The following is a 15658-nucleotide window of genomic DNA, read 5'->3' as shown; positions in this document are numbered from 1 at the left end:
TGATTAAATTCGTTTCGTGATTTGGTAAGAGATAATATAAGTCTTAATTAGTACAACGCAATTGTAATAGATATCATATAATTAATCGATCAAATATCAAATTTCGAAATGTCAAAATACATATTTGTAAATATCTATACATATACTAGCTTAATCGCTCCAATTACACCCAAAGCGTGTAATAGTTAAAAATCTTAAAGCAGCCATTTCTAGAATTTTTCTTGAGTTAAATGATATTTATTGATACGTAGCTTTCCTTTTCCCAAAATCTATCCGAAAGTAAATTTTTAAGTGGCTGAAAAGAAAGTAATAACTAAAAAGAAAAAAAAAGAAAAAAAAGAAAAACTCAAAAAGAAAAACAAAGGCATAAATTAGTTTTATTCTTTTTTTGTAGCTTTTTAATCGTTTTTTTTGCGTACAAGTTTATCGTAAATTTATCGTAGTTTTGAGAATAATATAATATTATATATATATGTTTATTTTGACAGACTTTTAAGATGAGAATTTCATGTTTTTTTAACTTTTAATAAATTAAAGAAAATAATACAAAGGGAAACACCAGCAAAAGTTAAAAGTATGAATCTCAAAGGAAATAATAATAAAATAAAAGTAAGAATAATAATAATACACTGGGTAGGAGCAAAGGAAATCCACACATTGATTGGCATATATGTAATAATAAACACTTTTTAAAATCGTTAAGTATACTGTCTCGTTTTCTTTAGTTATACATTTTCTCACGTATTGTAAACAGGAACAAAATAATGAAGTACAAAAATATATTAAAAATGCAGAATTCGATCGTAATATGATTTATGTATATTTACTGATTCAAAGATCTTTTCGCATGTCATTTATTAATTAATAGGTATTCGTGTATGCATATAAAAGATATTTTCACTTCATATATTTGTTTTTTTTTTTTAGTACGACGCGTTCTGCGCTTAATTTTTTAAACCATTTATTTGTTTTTTTTTTTGTTTTTGTTTTTGCTATGCACATTTGCATTTGCTTTTTCTCATGTAATGGTTTTGCATAATGGATATTAGTAGTTTAGTATAAATTATACCGTTATTATGCCAATATTACTGGTCGGTCTACACATGTGATAGTAAGAATAACTTTTTTTTTGTTTCGTTTGCTTTTTCATAAATTTTATGATTTTTTATTTCGTTTTTTTCTTTTGTTTCGTCTTTTCCATACATTCACCAGCACAAAGTTAACTATTGAAATGACAAGTAAAAGTTAAAAATCCATTACAATACATAGAAATCCATGATAAACGACGAAAATTCGTACTTCAATCCATAGTAGAAATTGTGTATAAAAAACGTTTACAATAATTATTTTGTCTTGAACTGTGCAACATTTTTTATAGCCAACCTACCGGATGTGGTAGTATTCGCCACTAAGGTCATGGACGTGCACAAAAGAGCGAGCAACAAAGGCAATTAAAACATTTTAGTCACCGAACTATCAAAATTTTACAACATAAAAGCAAAATAACAAAACATTTCAAAAATGACCAATAAAAATTTGTTCTCTTCTTTTTCTCAAAGTGAGAAAGAAAAAAAAAGTAAACAACGAAGATACGAAACACCACAGTGAACCATGCAACAACTTAAAGTACAGTGACCAATCGAGTATTTAATATACACACATAAATAATAAGACGTGAACAGTTTTAAATTTAAACCGAGCGAAAGGAAATGACAACTATTCAAGTTCAAATTGTAAATATTTTCGTTGCAAATATATATGCAGTAATTTTGTTTTTGTTTTTGTTTTTCTTGTTTGCATTCGTTCTGCATGCAATTTGCCATTTTTTACTATTTTTACATTCGACGCTGCTGTTTCGTTCTAGTCGCATTCATTAAGCGACTGATCTGCGTTATCTACGTTTAGTCGCATATACGAAATTCTACTATCTCTCTCTCATGGTACCGCTCATTATAATTTGTTCATATTAGCATACTTCTCTCTACCTTTGCCAAAATACTCTTTTGCTTTTACTTGTATTCCTTGTGATTAGCAATCTGCATAGCAATAATGTTAGTAATATTATGCGCAGCTGCTTCTTCTACCCGTCGCTACTTCCTATTCTATTTCCTAGTACCTTGCGGTTTGTATTCGTCTCAAGGTTGATTCCCCCACAAAAACAATTACATTTAAATGACGACGCTTTCTTTGATATCTAACATTTCTTCATTTTGCTTACTGCACTTTAAAAAATACAAAGTCTTCTAATTCTTTACTTTTTAAGCATCGACCAGAGCTGCTTCTACATGCTGTTCTAACAATGAGCCGTCGCCGTTCTCTAACTCCATGTGATGCATACCATTTTCAAGCAGTTGCTGTGGGCCGTCACCTTCACCATTCAAATTTGCTTGTTGCTTTGAATTATTCCCCAGTTCGTTTTCTGCTCCTGTACTAGCTGTACCGTTTGTTTTGGGTTGCTCTACGGCAGGTTTATGCTTTACCTCATTTGCCGATTTGATTGGAGTTACTGGTTTCTTAGTCACATCTTTGGTTTTCGGTTTCAGAGCTGCACCTGATGTCTTAGCAGACGTTAGTGGAGACTTGCCGGTTGTTGTAAGCCTGGTGCTGCCCGGTGGTGTCTTTTTCTGCAACATACTGGTTGCAGTTCTTGTGCCAGTTGTGCTACTGCTCGATACGCTGCCTACAGTTCGACGTGTTGTAGTCGATGTTAAGGTCGATGAATGCGTGGTCTTCGGTGCAGGACGTGCTGTGAAAGTCTTTGTAGTTGTGGTTGTTATGGTGGTAGAAGTCGAGCTCTTGGCGCGACTAGCAGTCGCTGTGGTTGTCGAAGTCTTTGTGACGCCATTGGTAGTTGGTGCCGTAGTTTTAAGTGGACTCCTAGCAGTAGTACTAGTAGGGGTCAACTTGCGAGCTTGCGAAGTCAAAGTCGTGCGTGGCGATAACAATTTGGGTTTAGTTGTAGCCGAAAGCCCCAAAGTAGTCGGTTTAGTTGGTGCACCGCTGGCTGGTTTGGATTTGGCGGCGAATGTGCCATTGGAAGTAGTTGTAGAACCGCCTGTGCTAGTTGGTGCCGAACGGCGTGCAGTAGTTGCGGTAGTAGTACGAGGTGCAGATAGCTTAGCTGCTGTCGGTGCTGACGTTGGACGTGTTGCAGTAGTTGTCTTAGTAACTGTTCTAGTCGTTGCAGCCGTGGAAGTTAAGGGTTTGCGAGTAGCTGTGGTAGTCGATGATTTAGTAATAGCTGTCGGCTTCTTCTCGACGGTAGTTGTTACCCTAGACGGAGTTGAACGTGGCCTAGCTGCGGTTGAGGCTCCACCAACAGCCGTTTTGGCAGCAGTAGCAGCAATAGGTTTTTTAACTGGCTCTGAAGTCTTTTTGACATCAATTGCTTTCGATTTCGTGGAAGTGGGTGTACGAGGCTTTTTAATGTCAATTTTTCTACCTGCAGTAGTGGCAACAGTTGCAACGGCAGCTGCAGCTGCAATAGCACCAATAGCCGCGGCAGCAGGCATAGTTTCATCCGCAACCACAGCTTCGTCTACAGACGGCTTGGCTTCATCAAATGCAGGCTCAGAAGCTGCTACTGCAGCTGTAAGAGCAGGCTCTTCGGGTGCCACCAGCAAAGAATCACCGTTAATGGACACATTTGAAACAATGTCATTGCTCACTATCAACGCAGGCTCGGTATCTGCTTCGGGCACGTGCACAGGCTCTGGTTGAGCAGCAAGTTCTGGCTCAAACACGATTTTAGTCTCTGGCTCAAACAGGGTTTCAGGTTCTGGCTGATTCATAGGTTCTGGCTCAATCAATGGTAGGGGGGGCTCTGGTTCCGCAATAGCTGCTTCTAGATGAGCTGCGAATGTCGGTTCCAGCGCTGGTTCATTTGATAAAGCAGTTAGCTCCGGTTCGGGGGGAGTAGTAATGGTAAGAGATGCGGGCGCGTATTCTTCAAATCCATTCAAATCGGGCTCTAACATGGCCTCGGATGCTGATGGCTGATCCTCTGGCTGTAGCGAAAACAAGTTGTCTTCATGTTGTTCATGTGCGGGCTCTTGTGCCTGGTGCAGTTCCTGTTGTTCGTTGTGGTACAATTGTTCGTTTTGTTGCAAAAAGTCAGCGTGTAGCTGCGATTCGGTTGAAAACAGATGATCCGCTTCAATTGGTGATTGTTCAACCGTTTCGTGTTGTTCGGGTTCTGGAGCAGCAAATGGATTCAGACTTTCAACGATGTTAGCTGCGGTCTGGGCAACCTCCTCTACCTATAAGCAAACATGAAAATATGAAAACATGAATTTGAATGAATGTAAGCTAATTATTTATATTTTAAATAAAACATGTAAATATAGTTAATAAACCTGTTATTATTAATTACTATTTCTTAATGATTCAACCGTCGTTCACATACAGAATTAATATGTTTATAGAAAAAATGCAAGCGCTTACGCTGCGAAGAAATGCCACAGCATGTTGGCAGACGAACTTTCTAACAATTATTTTCTACTACCAAGACATGCATAACTATTTGTGCTGCATCATTAACGAGTTTTTACGTTTGCACTAGCATTCGTACGAAACATCAAAATGTTATGAAATGATTGAGAACACTCTCATACCTGCGTCCGAAAAGCATTGACATTCAAAATCAAAAATCTAGATAGTTTAAATTTTACACCAAGGAATTAGTCACAGCTGGAACCAGTATCAGCTAGGCAGTGCCATCAGTAATTAACAGCAATTAAGAAAATTATTTGATAATTGTATACAGCATCACAGCAACAATGCACGGGCAGATGATCAAAAACCAACCACGAATTGAATTACAACTGCGAAGAATTCAGCTGAGTAATGCTCTTTTTCATATCAGCAAAGACGATGATTTTCAAAGTGGGGTAAAAGAATATGTACCATTTGGTATGGAGAATGTTGTCCGACAAAGCGAAAAGCGAAGATAACAGCTAGAAAATAATAGTGGATAATAATCAAGCAGAGTCGTGGAAGAGGAAGTAGTATAGTGGCCGTAATATGGAGTAGAATACCAAGCAATGGAATGTGTGAACGAATTAAGACGAAGTGCTAAATACGGATCGGATGTAGAGCGAGTAAGTCGAAAGAAAAAGAGAATCAAGGAAGAAGCGTAATAAATATGAAGACGGTGACCGCTACTGCTCGGAACTATTGGTGGACGTTTCTTCAACTTAGAAATATATATATGTATTTATATACATATACACACATACATATGCGTATATATATGTAGCTTTAAGTATTTTTTGCACAAATAAATTTCGCAATTGTCATAGAGTTATACAGATGTACACACGAGGTGTGCTCAAAAAGTAGAGCGATTTTTCAAATTGCCGGGCAACGTACTCGTATGATGAACATTCGATTTTTGATATTTTCGTTTTGTATACTGAACATATGTTTACAGTTTCAACTAAAGGTGGCGCAAAATTAATCAGCCTTTGGGAAGATTTATAATTTTTTCAAATGACGTCGTACATCAGTCAAATTTGACTTGCGAACTAGACAACTGGAGTAAACAAACAGACAAACAATGGAACGCGCAAAGGTCAAAGTAAATATTTCCATCACTAAAAATCATTTTTTTTATTTAGTGAAAGAGTATTCAAAAACATTGGATGATAAATTTTGCGCCATCTTTATGTATAAAAATGAATGTTTGTCTATGGCCCCTATTATGAGTTAGATTCGATCTTCGATATTCGTTGGTTGTCGAAGATCGAAAATCGAATGTCAATTTGGTATTATGAGCGGTGCAATCCTGTCGAAATTTTCGTTGAATACCGAATTTAGAGTCGAATGCAATTTTGCTTTCGATTGTGTAGCGTATTTTGGGAAAACTTGTTAAAATGTAAGTTGCTTGCGATTATTTATGGTTTTATAGTAACCAAATAATAAATATATACTAATTTTGTTAATTTTATGCAGGTCGAATGTCGTGAGTACCAAACAGCTATTAGAAAGGCTAGTTTCATTAATGGAAGAGAATCCACAATTCGCAAAAGGGATTTGCACCAAAGTTCAAGCAGCAAAAAAATGGAAGGAATTTACAAAGGAGCTAAATTGCTTGGGACCACCAGTTAGAACGGCAACAAAATGGATTAAGGTTAATAATGGTTTTTTTTTTTTTGTGATGTTTATAGAAATACATTTTTATTTTCCCTTGGTAGGTATGGGCTAAATACGTAGAGGAACTGAAATACATATTTTTTTCGAATGACGAATAATTGAATAAAGAAAATTTATAACAAAAATAAAACAGAAACTGTGGCGTAAAGGCTTCTATTTAATACTATTTAGATTTTTCTATAATATTCTAAGAATTTCATTTCTTATGTTTCCTACTTCTCCGTTATTAGACTCCACTTCAATGTCTTCAGCATCATGGTACACAGTGGGTTGAGCAAGTCCTAGCATACCTTCAATACCAATACTCAATTGGTACGATCCCTGAGCACAAAATCGCAGAACTGTGGCTAGCTTTAAAATATTTGGAATGGATTTGGCTCGGGTACACTGCTGCAACTGGTTTTCTGTACTGGACAGTAGGTTCATAAACGCCTCTTTAGATAATCTAAAGTTCTTTAAAAATCTGTAAGGAAATTTCTGTAATATTAAGTACGTCAACACATTTTGAAAATTCTAAACTTACTCAATGGAAGCCATTTCTAGGGGGTTGGATGCACCCCTCAACTGTTTTCTACTTCTAGCTAGTTCCACTAATCTTTCATCGTCCGATGAATCGTCGAACCACAACTCCGTTGTACTCATTTTCACAAAAAATAATTTTTTAACTTTTAAAAATGTTGTTAGCAAAGAGTTTCAACACAATCGGTTGTTCTTTTATTTTGATTTGCTGTATCAGCTGAGAAAAAATTATCTATTGTAAATGCGTCGAGCGATCGAAATTCACAATAGTCCTATTCTTCAACGAATGAGCACCATAATACCAAATGAAAATTCGTTCGATCAGCACTTTCGACTACAGTCGAAGATCGAATGTTGCTCATAATAAGGGCCTACAGTTGTGCTCATACAATTAGGCCACTCGTATGACCAAACCAATGTGGCATGGTAATTCATTGGAACAAGGCAAATAAAAACAGCAATTACCATTTTAAGAAAGGAAATTAGTTTTATTTTATTGTTTTAACTTACAAATATGCAACAAAATACGCATTAAAAAAATAAAATTAAAATATCTTCATGATGATGAAATTTCAGTGCTCATGTAATTAAGCCACCTGTGAGAAAGTTGTTGTAGTTAAAGGAAATTCGACATTAACGTGTCAAAACCTAACCAAAGCTAGATTAATATTTTGTAGGGAAACCCTTTTTCAAAATAACTTCCCTACAGCGACTGCTCATTGTTCGGACTAGTGTCTTGCATTGGTCCGGTGTAATTTTACCCCATTCCTCGTGTATCATTGCCCACAATGTTGCTTTATTACACGGTTTTCTAGCAGAAACTGACCTTTTAATAATGCCCCATAAATTTTCAATGGGGTTCAAGTCGGGGCTTTGAGCCGGCCACTCCAAACAATTTATTTTCTTTGACATAAACCAGTCCTTAACAACCCTGGAGCAGTGCTTGGGGTCGTTATCTTGCTGAAAAATCCAAGCTAACGGCAGATCATCAGCATAGTCGCCATCCAAATGTTCCGCAAGGATATCTTTGTACATAACACCTGTCATTTTTCCATCTATTTTAACAATTGGGCCTACGCCAGATGCGTTGAAACATCCCCACACCATTACAGAAGGCCCCCCGTGTTTCACAGTCTTCTTAGTATACCTTGGACTTAACTCAGTTAATGGAGGTCGCCTTACATAGGGTCTGCCATCGTTTCCAAATACATTGAATTTGGATTCATCGCTCCATACCACTAGATCCCAGAATTTTGCGTCTTTCTGTTGGTGCTGCTTCGCAAAGCTAAGTCTTCTTGCAATGTTTTTTTTGGACACGTTAGGTTTCCTTCGTGCGATTCGCCCATTTAAGGAATTTTCTTGTAAACGCCGCCGGATGGTTTGAGCTGAAACTTTTACGTTGTGGTACTCCTCCATTCGAGTCCTTATTTCAGTAGAAGTCAAAAAAGGATCCACCTTACTCATGTGAACAATTTTTCTGTCATCGTAACACGTGGTCTTTCTTGGCTTTTTACGCGGCAAATTCTCAAAACTCTTCTTTGTTTTGAAATGTTTGAGTGCATTCTTAACTCTTCCTCTCGAAAAAGTCAGAAGCTCTGCTACTTTTGTAACGTTTTTATGCTTTTGAAAGCATTCCCATATAATTTTTCTTTCCTCAGGAGTTGAACTCTTATTTTTCCCCATACTGACGAAAAAATTATTTAAATTATCCGAAAACCAGTTCAAAATAACTTAAAAGTAACTACTTTGTGCTTTACTTTTATAATTTTTATAATAAATTATTATCTTCTTTACTTAACCTGCACTGGCTTAATTCTGTGAGCACACGTGGCTTTACGTATTTTGATACTATTCTGAACTTTACCCAAATGCATTGTTAACTTTTGTTTTTGTTTGTCTCCTTATTTTCGTCATAGGTAACAGTTCTTAATTTTATTACCGTTATGCAAAAGCTTGGTTTATATATGTTGTGTTTTTGTTAAATCCTCATGCTCTATCTAGTGGCCTAATTGTATGGGCACAAGTGTATATGTCCTCGTTGAACTCAAAAACTACTGCACCGATTATTAAAAAAATTGGTACAGATATGTATTTTTCCACGGGAAGGTTTGTAGAATATGCTCATTGCTGCCACTCGGCACCAGGTGGCGCTGCAGAGTAGCAACTAATGCCCCGTTCAACCGATTCTTTCGAAATAAACAAAATCAATAAAATGGTTTAGAATGAATTGAATCTTTGTGTACTGATTTTTCTTTAAAGTTATTATTCTTAAATTTATTTTAGCTGTTGGCGTAGCAATGCGCGCCGGGTACAGCTAGTCTTAAAATTATTATAAATCATTGGCGCATACGAGTACACTTATGTTAGGGCTTTGGCCGAGCTCTTCCTCGTATTTGTGGCGTGCGTGTTGATGTTGTTCCCCAAATGGAGGTACCTACAGTTTTAAGCTGCGATTTGTGATACCGTTCCTTAGCCATAACCGTGACCATAGCAATCAGCTGTATCACAGTAGAAGATCATAGGTGCCACACCATAACACCGTAACTATTAACGTAGCCATATGCATCTATGGAATTTTAGGTTTTCCCCGTAGCTGTGCAATACATTTGTTTCTATATTTGCGATAAAAATTTGAATATTATTAATTTATTATTATTTGACTAAGTGGAGAATTATCCATGTTTTTATGACAAAATGCAAAAGTTGTCATTAATTATACTTCAATAGCAGCTATTTATGGTTGCGGCATGACTAATCGGCAGACAAATGCTGTAATGTTGCGGCTATGGTTATGGCTACGGCACCACTAATCCCAGCTTTAAGTCTACTTCAAACGGTAAATGGCTTTTATGAGCTGCTATCAAAAAATCTCAATCAGTAATCTTGCATCAACCACCGCACTTACCGGACTTGGCCGCTTGCTATTTTTACTTGTTCCCAAAACAGAAAATTCTTATGAAAAGACGGCGATTCGTCACAATTGTGGAAATAAGGTCCGCTTCGTTGGAAGAATTTAACCCATATCAAAGCACTTTTTGGTCAGAGTTGGAATGGTAAAAGCGTTGACCTAAGTGTATTTTATCTGAGTGGGATTACTTTAAGGGGTATCAAATAAATATTGTAGAATAAATTGGTTAAACAGTTATTTTCGAAAATTCAATTCAAAAAGTCAGTCAGTTCGGCGGTTCTGAAAAGTACATATACCCAACAAGACGGTATGACAGGCCACCCTGTATGTGCAAAAATGGACTTCTGGTGTCGAAAGTTCGCAGAAAATTTGGAGTCCGGCCTTCAAACTTTCGGAATTTCACCGAACCAGACTTCTTTTTACATGGGTGTTATAGGCTAAATTATATGTTAGGAAAATGAGGACCCTATAAAGGTGAAGGACGAATTTTGAATTGAACGAAAATTTGGTGAATGTGATGGGAAAATGTTGAAAAACAAACTCGTTTTAGTAAGACTAAGATAGTTTAAAAAAAAATTCTAAATCGATAGAGCTTTGGTTATTAAATTATTTGCAAGTTTGGTTATTAAATTAATATCGGTTCCACGACAGTCGGTTCTACGTTACCGAAACGACCCGGATTTATATCCGGCCAGGGACTGGCACTGCGGCAGCATTCCCCGTACCGGCTGGGGAATTTTTATGCTGCTACAACAACAACAACACCAACAAAAATTTAATTTATATAAACAATACATTACTTTGAAACTTGCATATATGTAAATATTTTATTGTGAGTTACAACAATACTGGAATTTTCGAAGAAGGCAATCAGTTTTATAAATCTTATCACTTCTATACTGGGAAACTGCGTCTTTGAGAGACGGAATCCACATTTCCATATACACACACACTAAATATTCAATCAGCATAACACTTGCCATTTCTGAAGTGAACAGATTTATGGGTGGGTACGAGCAAAGCATATTCAACAAAGTATAATTGAATAGCCAACTACAGCTGGCTGGCTTGTAGGTGCCTTTAATGCCAAAAGAAAAAACTGGAACTAAAGAATTAACTCTTTGAGGTGCGAGTAGATATTATTTTTGCTGGAAGCCAATATAATTTAAAATAGAAGAAATTGGAAATACAAAAATTAAACAAATTCCGTTTTTTATAGTTGCACTCTCATTATAGTCGTATTCTCCCCAAAAAAAAAATATCTGTCAATCGGAGTCCGCTTAAAACTGTAGGTCCCTCTATTTGTGGAACAACATTAAGTCGCACACCACAAATAGGAGGAGGAGCTCGGACAAACACCCGGAAAGGGTGGAAGCGCCAATTATATATACATACATATATTCTCATTGATGCGTACATATGTATGTGCGGAAATATGTACATGCTCCTTAACCCATCACATCATCCTAGTGTTTTATTTTTGGATAGGTTATTTTTAAGATTTAAGTTTTTTACATGAATGCCACCGTAATTATTTTTTAATAGTGGCGACATTAATGGAGTCGTAAGTAAAAAATAATAAACAAAGCAGCTGTGCGCCATAAAAATATGTACCACCATGAAATTTGAAAAATACAAGGTTAGTATACATAAAAAAGTGTTTTGCAGTTTTTCATATAAAATGTAGTATTTTTATATTTTCGAATCCATTTCCACTTTTTTAATAAATAGAAATATTTTATAACTATTAGCATATTTATCAGTAATTAATTAAACAAAAAAAATATAAAAACCTTCTTAATTTTTATTATCTCTATATTTAGAATACAAATATTACAAAGGCGTGTTTTCCTATTGCTCCATTTTTGGAACGGTACTAAAAATATAAAAAAAAAACGTATTTATGTGGGATAGGAACATGACTGCTATACATTTTACGCACATTCAAAGAGCTTAAACATGTTTTGAATGATGCGAGTTAAAGAAAAATACATATTTTTTAATAAAGTGGCACACATTTCTTTATAAAATCGTATTCTAAAAAAATATTCGTCATTTATAAAAATAAATTCTTTGAAATTCCTAATTCACAGAACTATTTTTATCATGAAAAATTCATTGCATAACAGTTGTCAAAAAAACATTCCATATTGTCTTATATCGGGTTTTTAAGGGCTTGAGAACTTGAAATGATAACATCTACAAAACAGAAATAGTGTTGGTATGAACTTGTTTTTACTATTATCTGGTAGATAATTACATGGGATTTATTTTTTGAATACGATATCCGGCATATGTACGAGCATGTTCGCCGTGACTACAAGTTACATGGTCCATCGGTCCAATTTTTGACTACTTTTTCCATTAATCTTGGCCATATGGTGTCAATGGTGGCTTGAATATTGAACCCAATGTCATCGATGTTCATAAAAAATAATAATTGGCGTGTACATTTCTGTTAAGTGCTTGGCCGAGCTCCTATTATTTGTGGCGTGCGTCTTGATGTTGTTCCACAAATGGAGGGACCTACCGTTTTAAGTCTACTCCCAATGGCAAATTGATTTTTATGAGGAGTTTTTTCATGCAGAAATACGCTCGGAGGTTTGCCATTGCCTGCCAAGGGGCGACCGCTATTAGAAAATTATTTTTCAATCATTTTGCTTTTTCATGCACAGAGAACCTACGCACTCCTGAATGGTAGTCACGCACCAACCCATTCGGCTATGACGGCTGCCATCGATGTTTAGCTGATTAATCAATCAGTAAGGGTCGATAGTACCGGCAGCCCCTTCTCTTCATTTCGAATGAAATAGGGGCCGACGATGCCGCCAGTGCTCAATGAACTCCGCGAACAAATTTAGGTTTTTTTGTTACGGCAATTTCCACAATTTGGAAACATTGTTCTGGCGTTAAACGTTTCATGATGACTTGCCATTTCTTACTGAACAGAAAAGTCAACACAGTTTGCCGTTCTCAGCTGTCAAGTCATAGTTATCGATATCCATAATTCTCACGCAGCTAAAAAAAACACCCGATACATTCTAAAAATTAAGACTTTGCTTTAATGAGATTGTCATTTGAAATGTATTGGCCTATCCAGGGAAATGAGTTGGATATTTTTCTTTATATTAGTAGTCCCTGCACTTTTTTAACTTTTATGCTCTTCTCACTTGTTTCGTTAAGTGCAACTTTGCTAGTTTTAAAACATTATTTAATTCTAATGCTAATACATTCGACATACGCGCACTATCGGAAATTGAAATGAGTTCAAACAGTTCTGTCAAATTTACTCACACTTAGTTGAATATATTTTAGGAACAAGTACTTATTAAGAGAAATTTGTGAAATACGATACAATAACAATAGACGAACGTTTACATCCTTGAAAGTTTTAGGCCATGCTTATGCTCTTAACCCTTTCAATACTAACGGGACACATACGTCCCAATGAGTGTTTTCGTTTTACTAAATGCCAAATATTTCTTTGCATCGCTGTGTATTTTCTTCCCATCAGTTTTTTACGAGATATACCATCAATTATGCTCCGTATGACCTGTTATACTTTGTATTTTTCCCTACACATGTTTTGCAGTCGTAGTTAAATCGTAGCACGTGCTAGGTCAGTAAGTGGAAAAACGACAATTATAGATCTACTGAGTGTTCATTACGGGTGGGAAAATGTTTTCCCAGGACATTATCTTATTTCCTAGAAATAATTTCTTTATTTATACAAGAGGGCATACTATTTAGATCACTAGTAATAACTTTTCATGGTTAAATATTTTTTCCCCTTAAAAAAATCCGTATTGAAAGGGTTAAATCACTGCCTGTTGCCTCACAAGAGGAGAGAGCTTTGCAATTTTATGTTGCCTCCGAACGGCACACAGATTTTTTAAGAAACCTTTTAAGAGCAGAAAAACACTCGAAGGGGAAAATACTGTTAGAAACATATTTTTTGATATTCAATATCCACAGTGTGTATCGAACCCTAGACCAACTGTCGGCATGTCACGCACAAATACACCCAGCTACCACAACCGCTAACTGGAAATAAGCAACGCGAACAAGATATGTACACACAAGTATTTGCGTCTCCGGGAGAGAACACATTGGGGAATGAATTTGTTTGAGTTGGATGAGATGACACAAAAGTTGGAAGTGGTGTCGGTCGATCGTTCAGCACTGCTCGAGCGATTATTAAGCAACGCAAAAGCAAAAAAGGAAAACATAAAAAAAAGTTTTGTCGAAAAGTATCCAAGTATAAGAAATATGAAGTGTACGAAACGTTTATAATTACTCGACCACAATTTACAGCAAAAACCCAACACAACAAACGCACACATCTATACATATGCACATACATAAATATTTTGGGGAGAGATGAAATCAAACAGCGTGAGGTAACAGCAATATGAAGCCGAGGAGGTCGGTTGGACGATAAAGTCGCACAGTCGGCAACAAAAACATCCAGCGGCAAAATGTTTTCTCGCTAAACTTAGCTGCCCCTCACACTAGGAATGTACATTCACACATACCTACTATGAATGTATGTAAATGTGCAGCATGGCGCGTTCTATAAGGGACTACACAAACAAACAGTACACACCAAATAAGAGTGACAACCCAAGAAATAATAATAAAAACATGGCAACAAAAATTACGACGGCTCGGCGGTAATGACGATGCTAGCGACTATGGTAGCAAACATGTACAAGAACAACAGCGTGCAGATATGACAGCAACGTGGAACGAACGACGACGCCTCGTGGTGCTGGTTTTTGGTATTTGGAAAAATTATTTAAAACAAATGATGGCAACTGAAAATGTCATTGACCAAACGGCAGCAAAGCGGCTGCAATAACAAAAGCAACAGTTGCTGGCATTCAACTACCAGCGAGCAGCAACAACACTTGCAATAAAACGCCATCTAATGTACATACTATTATAATATGCTCGTGTGTATGTATGTATTTATTTTTATATAAGTATGTATGTATACAATACTTATGAAGTATTTGACTAAAGCTGGGAAAAATGGTGGTAGTGCATGGCTGCGGAGCAACCATGTGTAATGAGGTCACATAATAAGCCATGCTAAAATCAGCAACACACACACACACACATATATAATATATATATATATATATATACAAAAGCCACTCTTAGTGCTAGGCTAGTCCGCTCTGTCGGCTTCATAGCCAGTTAGTCACCCATCCAGGCAAACGCCGGTGCCTACATACAAATTCGTTGATCCAAATGCAAACAAACATACATATAAACGAATTTCATAGTCTAAGCTCCAGTTTCAGCTGTAAGCGCCAACCAACAGCGACTGTATAAGCCGCCAGTCGCCAACGCTGCTATTGCCAGAGATCGGTGCACTGCACTGAAATTGGGCTACAGCCACAGCAAGTTAATGCGCGAGCGCTTAGTGCTTGCGCAAATTCGCACGAGCAATTTTCATTCGCATGCGAGCAAAAAAAAAAAGAAGTAAGTGAAAGAAGTGGCGAAAAATCTAATACAAGCAAAACTTTGCACTCACACGAGAAAGTTACTTGCTTATAAGTATGTATGTATGTAGTTAGGTATGTAGGTATGTACACACGTAAGACAAAAAAATCTAATAATGAAGTATAATTAATTAATCATGTGTAGATTTCCTTTTGCTTTAGAAATACCCGCCCCTATTTAGCGTTTTTGCTTTCTTTGCATTTTTAACCGATGAATTAGATAATTTGCACCAGAAAAGGCGTTGGCTCCGACAAGGTTTTTTTTCATTTAATTTATATTTATAGAGATATAAATATAGATAGCAATTTTATATTTAAATACAGAGTGGTGCATTAACAATTATCATATAATTCAAAATTGCATGCCTTCTTGTGCAAGATTTATAAAAAAAACTTCAAACTTTTCAATCATTATTGGTGTTTATAGATTTTGACATTCTAGGGAAGATGCCTTGCTCTGTGGTTTTTGCTTGGTTACATATAAAAAACATTCAAGGCATACAACTTTTTCACTGCTTTTCTTTTTTGGAACGAAATTTGTATAATAAAGCTCCTCGGACAGCAATTT

General features: G+C 36.3%; 1 protein-coding gene across 1 annotated transcript in view; it reads right to left on the bottom strand.

The window, feature by feature from the left end:
• Nucleotides 1-371: 371 nt before the first annotated feature.
• LOC128855061 (205 kDa microtubule-associated protein) overlaps nt 372-15658 on the bottom strand; it is a 65305-nt gene continuing 50018 nt past the window's right edge. Inside the window, exon 2 of the mRNA XM_054089651.1 lies at nt 372-4259. Coding sequence (XP_053945626.1) covers nt 2259-4259 — 2001 coding nt within the window. The 3' untranslated portion in view covers nt 372-2258. The remainder of the gene's footprint in view (nt 4260-15658) is intronic.

The sequence above is a fragment of the Anastrepha ludens genome, chromosome 2, assembly GCF_028408465.1.
Source record: "Anastrepha ludens isolate Willacy chromosome 2, idAnaLude1.1, whole genome shotgun sequence".
Taxonomy (NCBI): Eukaryota; Metazoa; Arthropoda; class Insecta; order Diptera; family Tephritidae; genus Anastrepha; species Anastrepha ludens.
Note: the sequence above shows the minus strand (reverse complement) of the source record. Positions and strands in the feature narration are given on the sequence as shown.